This window comes from Pristiophorus japonicus, chromosome 23 (genome assembly GCF_044704955.1).
Source record: "Pristiophorus japonicus isolate sPriJap1 chromosome 23, sPriJap1.hap1, whole genome shotgun sequence".
Classification (NCBI taxonomy): domain Eukaryota; kingdom Metazoa; phylum Chordata; class Chondrichthyes; family Pristiophoridae; genus Pristiophorus; species Pristiophorus japonicus.
The window spans coordinates 62,791,564-62,802,581 of NC_091999.1; the positions used below are offsets into that span (position 1 = coordinate 62,791,564).

Consider the following 11,018-nt stretch of genomic DNA (forward strand, 5'->3'; position numbering starts at 1 on the left):
TTGGACTGGGGTAAAGCACTTCGGCTGGGGGAGGCATGTATTGGGACTGGGGTAAAGCTCTTCAACTGGGGGAGGCAGATCTTGGGACTGGGGTAATGTACTTCTGCTGGGGGAGGCATGCACTGGGATGGGGGCAAGGTACTTTGGCTGGCCCTTGCTATCTTATGGGGAGCTCTGTCATCTGTCACTTCAGGAATTCAAAGTGGATCAAGTTACAATTTGCAAAGTCAGTGAGACCTTGCGATGGGCGGTTCCAGTTACACATTCCAGTGAAATCTCAGGGTGTGGCTTATCCTCCAAGGGACCAATCAGAGACAAACGGTGCGGCGTGGCGGCCATTTTGGCAGTACAAATAAGCGTGTTCTTTATTAACCCGCTCCCTCCCTCCGCCCATCTCTCACTTGCTGACTCACCCACTGTGCATGCTCAGTTCACACTGCCTGGCTGATTGACGGTAGCTCCCGACCAATAGGGGGAGTGGGGGCGGGGCTGGAGGACCAGGCAGGCGGTTGATCCTCCAAGCAATCACAGTGTGCGAGAGGTGGGGCTTGCAGCCCCCAGTGGGCGGGGCTGGGTCCGGATCTCGCTCATTGGCTGAAACTCTGCCCCATTGTTAAAGCTGATGTCCCTCAAACTCCAGGAGGAAACGGGACATTTCTGTCGTGGCTTTAAACAGACGGAACTCTGTGCGGTGGAGGAAACATTGCTCATTTGGTAGTGACATGGATTCTTTCAGGCCAGACAGCGGGGATTATTTCTGGAAATAACACAGTGTAGCTGTTTCTGTTGAAACAGATGAAACCCTGTCGTTGTGCAGCAACCACACTTCTCGTGTCCTCGTCAATCACGTGTGCAACAAGTGTCGTCATGGAAGTAAAGGATGGTATCAAATTGGAAAAAATGGCAGATAATGTTGTGAAGGACAGTGGAAGGCCAGAGGATTGGGAATTTTTAGGAACCTGCAAAGGATGACGAAATATGAAAAAGACAGAGAAGATAGCAGATGAGAGCAAACTAGCAAGAAATATAAAAACAAACAGTAAGAGCTTCTGCTGGGATATAAAAAGGAAACGAGTATCTAAAGTAAGCATTGGTCGCTAGAGGATGACATTGGAGAATTACTAATGGGAAACACGGAAATGGCAGAGATTTTGAACGAAATTTTGTATTAGGCTTCACGGTAGAGGACACAAATACATACCAACAGTTGCTAACCAAGGAGCTATTGCGGAGGGGGAGTGGGGGGGATGACTTAAAACAATCACTATCACTACAGATAAAGTGCTAATCAAACTAATGTGACTAAAGGTGGACAAGTCCTCTGGAGCTGATGGCATACATCCTCGGGTCCTAAAATAATTAGTTGCAGAGATAGTGCATGCATTGGTTGTAATCCACCAAAATACCCTGAATTCTGGAGAGGTCACAGTGGACTGGAAAACTGCAAATGTAACACGTTTATTCAAGTAAGGAGGGAGACAGAGAGCAGGAAACTATACATCAGTTAGATTTCCATCTGTCAGTGGGAAAATACTCGAGTTCATCATTAAGGAAGTACTAGCAGGACATTTAGAAAACCATACTGCAGTTTGGCAGAGTTAGCATGGTTTTATGAAAGGGAAATCATGTTTGACAAATTTGCTGTAGTTGTTTGAGGATGTAACGAGCAGAGTGGGTAAGGGAGAACCACTTGATGTTGTATATTTTGAATTCCAGAAAGCATTCAATAAGGTGCCACACAAAATATTACTGCACATGCTAAGAGCTCACGGGGTTGGGGATAATATATCAGCATGGATAGAGGATTGTTGAACTAACAGAAAACAGAGAGTCCGGATAAATGGGTCATTTTCAGGTTGGCAAACAGTAACTTGTGGGGTGCCGCAGTGATAAGTACTGGGGCCTCAACTAATTACAATTTATATTAATGACTTGGATGAAGGGACCGAGTGTAACATTGTCAAATTTGCCGATGGTACAAAGATAGGTGGGAAAGCAAGTTGTGAGGAGGATGCAAAGAATCTACAAAGGGATATAGATAGGTTCAATGAGTGGGCAAAAATCTGGCAGATGGACTATAACGTGGTAAAATATAAGGTGATTTCATTTGGTAGGAAAAAAAAAGCAAATTATTATTTAGATGTGGACGATTATAAAATGCTGTTATACAGAGAGATCTGGGGATTTTTGTACATGAAACTCAAAATGTTTGCATATAGGTACAGCAATAATCAGGAAGGCAAACTGAATGCTGGCCTTTATTGCAAAGGGGATGGAGTCTAAAAGTAAGGAAGTCCTGCTACAACTGTAAGACCACACCTGGGCTACTGCGCACAGTTTTGGTCTGGACTTGTCTCCATTCTCGTGCCGAGAGGATTGACACACCCAGATGGGAAGGACAACATTTGGGTACACTGATTCCCCACCAATTCCTATTCCCCTTTTTTCTGGTGGATATGGAGGGGCCACTGTGTGTAATGAGCAAGGCATTAAGAATTGTCAGCAAGCTCATTCCAATTGGAGATTTTATTCAGTGGAAACTTTCACACACTATTCTAGATTTTGTACCAAAGATCAATTTAGGATTAAAGTAAAAGTTCATAATTTTATTGCAAACTAAATTTCTGTTGAGAATTGCTGAATTAAGGGGAAAGATAACCAGCAGTGTTTCTTAAATGGACACTGCAGCCCCGAGAACACAATCAGCAATATATCCAGAATATTAAAGTCCAGCCCAGTTACAGGGTTATTAACATCAACAGAGACAAACCACAACTGTCAGAATGAACATGGTTCAGTCAGGATGTGATTAACAGCCTCAATAACAGCAGAATCCAACTCCTGCAGTCACTTGTGAACTCGCTGGTGTTTCAACAGGGTGGATGACTGAGTGCATCCCTTCCCGCACTCCAAGCAGGTGAACGGCCTCTCCCCAGTGTGTACGCGCTGGTGTGTCAGCAGGTGGGATGCCTGATTGAATCCCTTCCAACACTCCGAGCAGGTGAACGGCCTCTCTCCAGTGTGTACTCGCTGGTGTGTCAGCATGTTGGATGACTGTGTGAATCCCTTCCCACATTCAGAGCATGTGAATGGCCTCTCCCCAGTGTGAACTCCCTGGTGTGTCAGCAGGTGGGATGAACAAGTGAATCCCTTCCCACACTCATAGCAGGTGAACGGCCTCTCCCCAGTGTGAACTCGCTGGTGTGCCAGCAGGTTGGATGAACAAGTGAATCCCTTCCCACACTCCGAGCAGGTGAACGGCCTCTCCTCAGTGTGCACTCGCTGGTGTGACTGCAGGTGTGATGACTGAGTGAATCCCTTCCCACACTCAGAGCAAGTGAACGGCCTCTCCCCAGTGTGAATTCGCTGGTGTGTCAGCAGGATGGATGGCTGAGTGAATCCCTTCCCACACTCCGAGCAGGTGAACGGCCTCACCCCAGTGTGAACTCGCTGGTGTGTCAGCAGGTTGGATGAACAAGTGAATCCCTTCCCACACTCTGAGCAGGTGAACGGCCTCTCCCCAGTGTGAACTCGCTGGTGTTTCAGCAGGTTGGATGAACAAGTAAATCCCTTCCCACACTCTGAGCAGGTGAACGGCCTCTCCCCAGTGTGAACTCGCTGGTGTTTCAGCAGGTCAGATGATGCAGTGAATCCCTTCCCACACTCCGAGCAGGTGAATGGCCTCTCCCCAGTGTGAACTCGCTGGTGTTTCAGCAGGTCGGATGACTGAGTGAATCGCTTCCCACACTCAGAGCAGGTGAATGGCCTCTCCCCAGTGTGACTGTGTTGATGAATTTCCAGGACAGATGGTGATCTGAATCCCTTCCCACAGTCCCCACATTTCCACAGTTTCTCCATGGTGCGGGTATCCTTGTGACTCTCCAGGTTGGACGATCAGTTGAAGCCTCGCCCACACACACAACACGTTTACAGTTTCTCCCCGCTGTGAATGTTGCAATGTTTCTTCAGACTGTGTAACTTGTTAAATCTCTTTCCACAGGCAGTGCACTGGAACACGGTGCTTTTCCAGTCACACAGATATTTGAAATCTTTTCGCACAGTCAGAACAAACAAACATTTCTCCTTCCACTTTCAAAGGCCGATGATATTCGGGTCCTGATGAATCGATTGACTCCATCAGATCTTGACACGATGTTTGGTTTGTGTTTCCGGTCTGAAAATCTCCCCTTCTAATAAGCTGTAAAAGGAGATAACAAAACTCATCTCTGTCAGTACAAGACACAAATTCAGGATAGACACATCTAGTTTCCATTGAACATTCTTTCCTCTCTTGTTCTTCCAAAGCTGTAAATCCCTGTCCCACACATTGTCCCTCCTGCAGCGCTGAAATCCAAATCAACACATTTCTAGCCTGTTTCTCCTCCACTCCCAGTTTTCACGACCAATTCTGGTTGGGTTCAGTTCTGTAGTCACTGGTTCCCGTCCCGCTCCTCCCCTGAATGTTCTGACTGTGGCTGGGTTCAGGTCGACACTCATTGGTTCCCAATTCCCCTGAAGATGCTGAGTCTGGCTGTGTTCAGTTCCGCACTCACTGGTTCCTCTACCTCTGCTCCCCTGATGGTGCGTTCTCTGGTTAGGGTCATTTCTATAATCACTGGGTCCTCTCCGTCCCTCCCCTCTTTCCCCACCACTGAAGATGCTGACTCTGGCTGGGTTTAGTTCTACTGTCACTGGTTCCTCTCCCTTGAAGGTACTGACTCTGGCTGGGTTTAGTTCTACAGTCACTGGTTCCCCGCCCCTGAAGGTGCTGACTCTGGCTGTGTTCAGTTCTACACTCACTGGTTCCCCTCCCTTGAATGTACTGACTCTGGCTGGGTTCAGTTCTACACTCATTGGTTCCCCTCCCCTGAAGGTACTGACTGTGGCTGGGTTCAGTTCTGCACTCACTAGTTCCCCTCCCCTGAAGGTACTGACTGTGGCTGGGTTCAGTTCTACACTCACTGGTTCCCCTCCCCTGAAGGTACTGACTCTGGCTGGGTTCAGTTCTACACTCACTGATTCCCCTCCCCTGAAGTTGCTGACTCTGGTTGGGATCAGTTCTACACTCACTGGTTCCCCTCCCCTGAAGGTACTGACTGGCTGAGTTCAGTTCCAGACACTGACATCATTCACTTTGTTCCTGCACCAAGATGGCCACGCATGCGCTGTACTGCTCATTAAATTAAATTGGCAGCGTGAACATGCCTTCCTGCACCAAGATGGCCGCCGTTAACCTGGGCCTGTGACCGGGAGAAAGCCCCAAAGCTGCAACCGCCAATATTCCGGTTATTATTCCGGGCTTGCGGCGAGCACCGATTGTTTATGAAGCCTCCCCAGCTCCCCGCTGGTCCATTATTCTGCTCCGTCCCGCAGAAAAGGACACTTCTTCGGAGCCTGTACAAAACGTGTCTCCTCCGCCATTACACGCACTGTGCATGCTCCAAACACAGCCAGGACTCGCGCCTGCGCACTGAGCTCCTGTAGTCTGGGTGCAGCACATTCTCCCCCCGGGGCAGGCTGGGTACATATGACCATGAGAAATAGGAGCAGGAGTGGGCCACCCAGACCCCCGGGCCTGCTCCCCATTCAATAAGGTCTGGCTGGTCTGATCATCGGCTCAGCTCCATTCCCTGCCCACTCCCCAGAACCCTTTACTCCCTTATCGCTCAAAAATCTGGCTATCTCCACCTTAAATATATTCAATGACCCAGCTTCCACTGCTCTCTGGTGCAGAGAATTCCAGAGATTTACAACCCTCTGAGAGAAGAAATTCCTCCTCATCTCAGTTTTAAATAGGTTGAGGAGAAAGATTGCATTTGTGACTAGAACACGATGTACTGTGATTGCATTGGGCACTGAACCATGTTCATTCTGGCAGCTCTTGTTTGTTTCTGATTATCTTAATAACCTCTATACCTGAACATAAGAAATAGCAACAGGAGTAGGTCATACGGCCCCTCGAGCCTGCTCCGCCATTCAATAAGATCATGGCTGATCTGATCATGGACTCAGCTCCACTTCCCCGCCCGCTCCCCATGCCCCCATATTCCCATATCGTTTAAGAAACTGTCTATTTCTGTCTTAAATTTATTCAATGGCCCAACTTCCACAGCTCTCTAAGGCAGTGAAGTCCATAGATTTACAACCCTCTGAGAGAAGAAATTGCTCCTCATCTCTCTTTTAAATGGGCGGCCCCTTATTCTAAGATCATGCAATCTAATTCTAGACTCCCCATTATCAGTGGAAACATCCTCTCTGCATCCACCTTATCAAGCCCCCTCATAATCTTATACGTTTTGATAAGATCACCTTTCATTCTTCTGAATTCCAGTCAGTAGAGGCCCAACCTACTTAATCGTTCCTCATAAGTCAAACCCATCATCACCCCCAGCAACCAAATTTTCATTTGATTTAAGTTTACTGTCCAAAGTTTAATTGGTTTATTTTGTTGGTTATAGTGCCCCCCACCCCCCCACCCTCCCGCCCCAGCTTTAAGCAGGGGGCACTTGATTTACAGATCAACAACAAAATAGTTGTGCTTTACCTGCCCTGGGATTTTTTTATTGGAACAGTGTAGAGGGAGAAATTACTCTGTAATTAGCCCGTGCTGTTCGTGCCTGGAGTGTTTGTGGGACTTGTACTCCATATGTGATGTACGAGCCCTCGTCTGTTTGTTGCGACAATGTTGAGGGAGCTTTATTCTGGATATAACCCATGCTGTACCTGCCCTGGGACTTTTTAATGGGACCGTGTAGAGAGATTTACTCTCTGTTTAAACTTTGCTGTACTTCACCTGAGAGTATTTAACGTGGCAGAGTAGAGTAGCGGGAGCTCTACACACTGTATCTAACCCATGCATCACATCATGGGCCACCCCAACCTGCGAGAGAACATCTCCACAGGTTGGGGCTATAAAAAGAGATCGACCAATGTGCTCTAGGATATCGTGGGCCACCCCAACCTGCGAGAGAACATCTCCACAGGTTGGGGCTATAAAAAAAGATCGACCAATGGGCTCTAGGATATCGTGGGCCACCCCAACCTGCGAGAGAACATCTCCACAGGTTGCGGCTATAAAAAGAGCAGGAGCGAGCCACTGCAGCTTCAGTGTGAGCTGACACAAATGTGTGACGGCTTCGAGGTAGACGACTGGGTGACATCATCAGGGCCCAGATTGCCACTTGGAGCGTGGGCAGGAGCATCGGCAGGGCCCTGGTACAGCAGAGGAACATGGAAGGTTGTGCTGGACTTGCGACGAGTGATCGGAGCAGAGAAGTGATGAGGGAGCATGCCTGAGATTTGGTGGGTGATCGTGATGGAGGTTCAGTGAATGTTTGGTGCAGAGATGGGGCAGGAGATCGTGGCGGAGGTGCGGCGAGTGTTTTTTTGGAGGGAGAGCGGAGAGGGATCGTGGCGGAGGTGAAGTGAATGTTTGTGGTGGAGGAGTGGCGAGAGATCGTGGTGCAGGTGCGGCGAATGAGGGTACCGGGTGCAAAAGAGGCGAGAGCCCAGGGGCAGCACGGACCAGCCCACACTGTTATATTTGTGCACACTAGCTCCGTACAGCAAAACAGGTCTCCAGTAATCCTGATTAACCTTTGCCACTGGACCAATCCTAGCTCTGTCATGCCCGTGTCGTGGCTGGTGTGCAACGGTCACCACACGTTAAAAACAATCCACCCATAGGCATCTTCAACCTCCTCAATTGGAGGTCAGGACTGGAACATTGGGTCCTTCATTGAAACATCTGTGAACTCATGTGGAAGCAAATCATCCTCTTTCGAGGGGCCAGCTATGATCATCTAACCCGTGCTTTACATGCCCTGGGATTGTTCAGAACAGTGTAGAGGGAGCTTTATTCTGTATCTATCCCATGCTGTAGTTTCCTCTGGCACTGACTCTCAGTGGGGTACAGTTCCTTTGGCACAGATTTACTGTATATTTAATTCGTGCTGTACCTATCCTGGGAGTGTTTGATAGGATAGTGCAGAGTGAGTTTTATTCATTATCTAACCAATGCAGTATCCACTCTGGAAAGCATGGGACAGGTTGAGGGAGATATATACATATCTCCCCTTGGAATGTCTCGTGGGATAGTGTTGAGGAAGCTTTACTCTGTATCTAAGCAAGGCAAGGATATCCTTCCTGAGAGAAGGAGACCAAAACAGTGCACAGGACTCCAGGTGTGGTAAGGGAGTGAAGGGTTCTGGGGAGCGGGCAGGGAAGTGGAGCTGAGCCGATAATCAGACCAGCCAAGACCTTATTGAATGGGGAGCAGGCTCAGGGGTCTGGGTGGCCCACTCCTGCTCCTATTTCTCATGGTCTTATGTACCCAGCATGCCCCGCAGGGGAGAATGTGCCGCACCCAGACTACAGGAGCTCAGTGCGCAGGCGCGGGCCCTGGCTGTGTTTGGAGCATGCGCGGTGCGTGTAATGGTGGCGGCAACACGTTTTGTACAGCCTCCTCAGAAGTGTCCTTTTCAGTGGGAAAGAGCGGAGTAATGGACCAGCGGGGAGCCGGGGAGGCTTCATAAACAACCGATGCCCGCTGCAAGCCTGGAATAATATCCGGAATATCGGTGGTTGCAGCTTCGAGGCGTTCTCCCGGTCACAGGCCCAGGCTGACGGCGGCCATCTTCGTGCAGGAAGGCAGGTTCAGCGCTCCGCTATTTTGATTCAGTGATTAGCAGAGCGCATGTGTGGCCATCTTGGTGCAGGAACAAAGTGAATGATGTCAATGTCTGGAACTGAACCCAGCCAGAGTCAGTACTTTCAGGGGAGGGGAACCAGTGAGTGCAGAACTGAACCCAGCCAGAGTCAGTACCTTCAGGGGAGGAAAACCAGTGAGTGTAGAACTGAACCCAGCCAGAGTCAGTTCCTTCAGGGGAGGAAAACCAGTGAGTGTAGAACTGAACCCAGCCAGAGTCAGTACCTTCAGGGGGGACAGGACAGGGAGGGGATAATAGTTCACGGGGTTGGGGGTAATATATTAGCATGGATGGAGGATTTGCTGACTAACAGAAAACAGAGAGTCAGGATAAATGGTTGCTTCTCGGGTTGACAATCAGTAACTAGTGTAACGAAGCCAAGTTTGCTGATGATACAATGATGGAAGGAAAAGCAATGTGTGAGGCGGGGACACAAATTCTGCAAAAGGACATAGGCAGGCTGTGAGTGAGCATAAATTTGACAGATGGAGTATAATGTTGGAAAATGTGAGGTCATGCACTTCGGCAGAAAAACATTAAAAAGCAAGTTATTATTTAAATGTTGAAAGGTTGCAAAGTGCTGCAGTACAGCGAGGACAGGGGGTACTTGTGCATGAAACATAAAAGGATAGTATGCAGGTACAGCAAGTGATCAGGAAGGCCAATGTAATCTTGGCCTTTATTGCAAAGGGGATGGAGTATAAAAGCAGGGAAGTCTTGCTACAGTTGTTCAGGGTATTGGTGAGACCACACCTGGTATATTGCGTGCAGTTTTGGTTTCCATATTTCCAAAAGGATATACTTGTATTGGAGGCAGTTCAGAGAATTTTCACAAGGTTGATTCCAGGGATGAGGGGGTTGACTTATGAGAAAAGGTTGAGGTTGGGCCTCCACTCATTGGAATTCAGAAGAATGAGCGGTGGTCTTAACGAAATGTGTAAGATTATGAGGGGGCTTTGACAAGGTGGATGAAGAGAGGAATTTCCACTGATAATGGGGAGACTAGAACTACGGGGCATAATCTTAGAATAAGGGGCCGCCCACTTAAAAGAAGAAATTTCTTCTCGCAGAGGGTTGTGGATCTGTGGAATTCACTGCCTCAGAGAGCTGTGCAAGCCGGGACATTGAATAAATTTAAGACAGAAACAAAGATTCATAAACGCTTAGGGAATAAGTGGTTATGGGGAGCGGACAGGGGAGTGGACTCTAGTCCATGATCGGATTAGCCATGATCGTATTAAATAGAGGAGCAGGCTCGAGGAGCCGTATGGGCTATGCCTGCTCCTATTTCTTATGTTCTTATGTTAACTCGTGAGTGCAGAACTGAAACCAGACAGATTCAGCATCTGCATTGGATGAGAGGGGAGCCAGTTAGTTTGGAACAGATTCCAGCCAAAGTCAGCACCTTAAGGGGAGGGGACCAGTGATTGTAGAACTTGATCCAGCCAGAGCTGACACCTTTAGGGGAGGAGAGGGAGGGGAACCAGTGAGTGTGGAACTAAACCCAGACAAAGTCAGTACCTACAGGGGAGGAACGAGTGAATGCAGAACTGAACCCAGCCAGAGTCAGTACCTTCAGGGGAGGAGAGGGAGGGGAAGGAGATTGTAGACCTGAACGCAGCCAGAGTCAGTACCTTCAGGGGAGGGGAACCAGTGAGTGTAGAACTCAACCCAGCCAGAGTAAGCACCTTCAGGTGAGGAGAGGGATGGGAACCAGTGAGTTTCGAACTGAAGCCAGACAAAGTCAGCAGTTGAGAGAAGGTTCAGTAGGTTGATCTGGAGATGAGTGCGTTGGCTTATGAGGAAAGGTTGAGGAGGTTGGGGTTCAGAAAAATGAGAGGTGATCACATCAAAACATTAAAGCACATGGGATTGGGGGTAGTGTGCTGACATGGATTGAGAACTGGTTGTCAGACAGGAAGCAAACAGTAGGAGTATATGGGGACTTTTCAGAATGGCAGGCAGTGACTAGTGGGGTACCGCAAGGTTCTGTGCTGGGGCCCCAGCTGTTTACACTGTACATTAATGATTTAGACGAGGGGATTAAATGTAGTATCTCCATATTTGCGGATGACACTAAGTTGGGTGGCAGTGTGAGCTGCAAGGAGGATTCTATGAGGCTGCAGAGCGACTTGGATAGGTTAGGTGAGTGGGCAAATGCATGGCAGATGAAGTATAATGTGGATAAATGTGAGGTTATCAACTTTGGTGGTAAAAACAGAGAGACAGACTATTATCTGAATGGTGACAGATTAGGAAAAGGGGAGGTGCAAAGAGACCTGGGTGTCATGGTACATCAGTCATTGAAGG

General features: G+C 48.5%; 1 protein-coding gene across 1 annotated transcript; it reads right to left on the bottom strand.

The window, feature by feature from the left end:
* Positions 1-2,865: 2,865 nt before the first annotated feature.
* LOC139235388 (zinc finger protein 530-like) lies at positions 2,866-3,945 on the bottom strand (the record flags this gene model as incomplete). Its single annotated transcript, XM_070866525.1, has 1 exon — positions 2,866-3,945. A coding segment is annotated over exon 1 (993 nt), but the record flags the coding sequence as incomplete, so codon positions are not given.
* Positions 3,946-11,018: the final 7,073 nt, after the last annotated feature.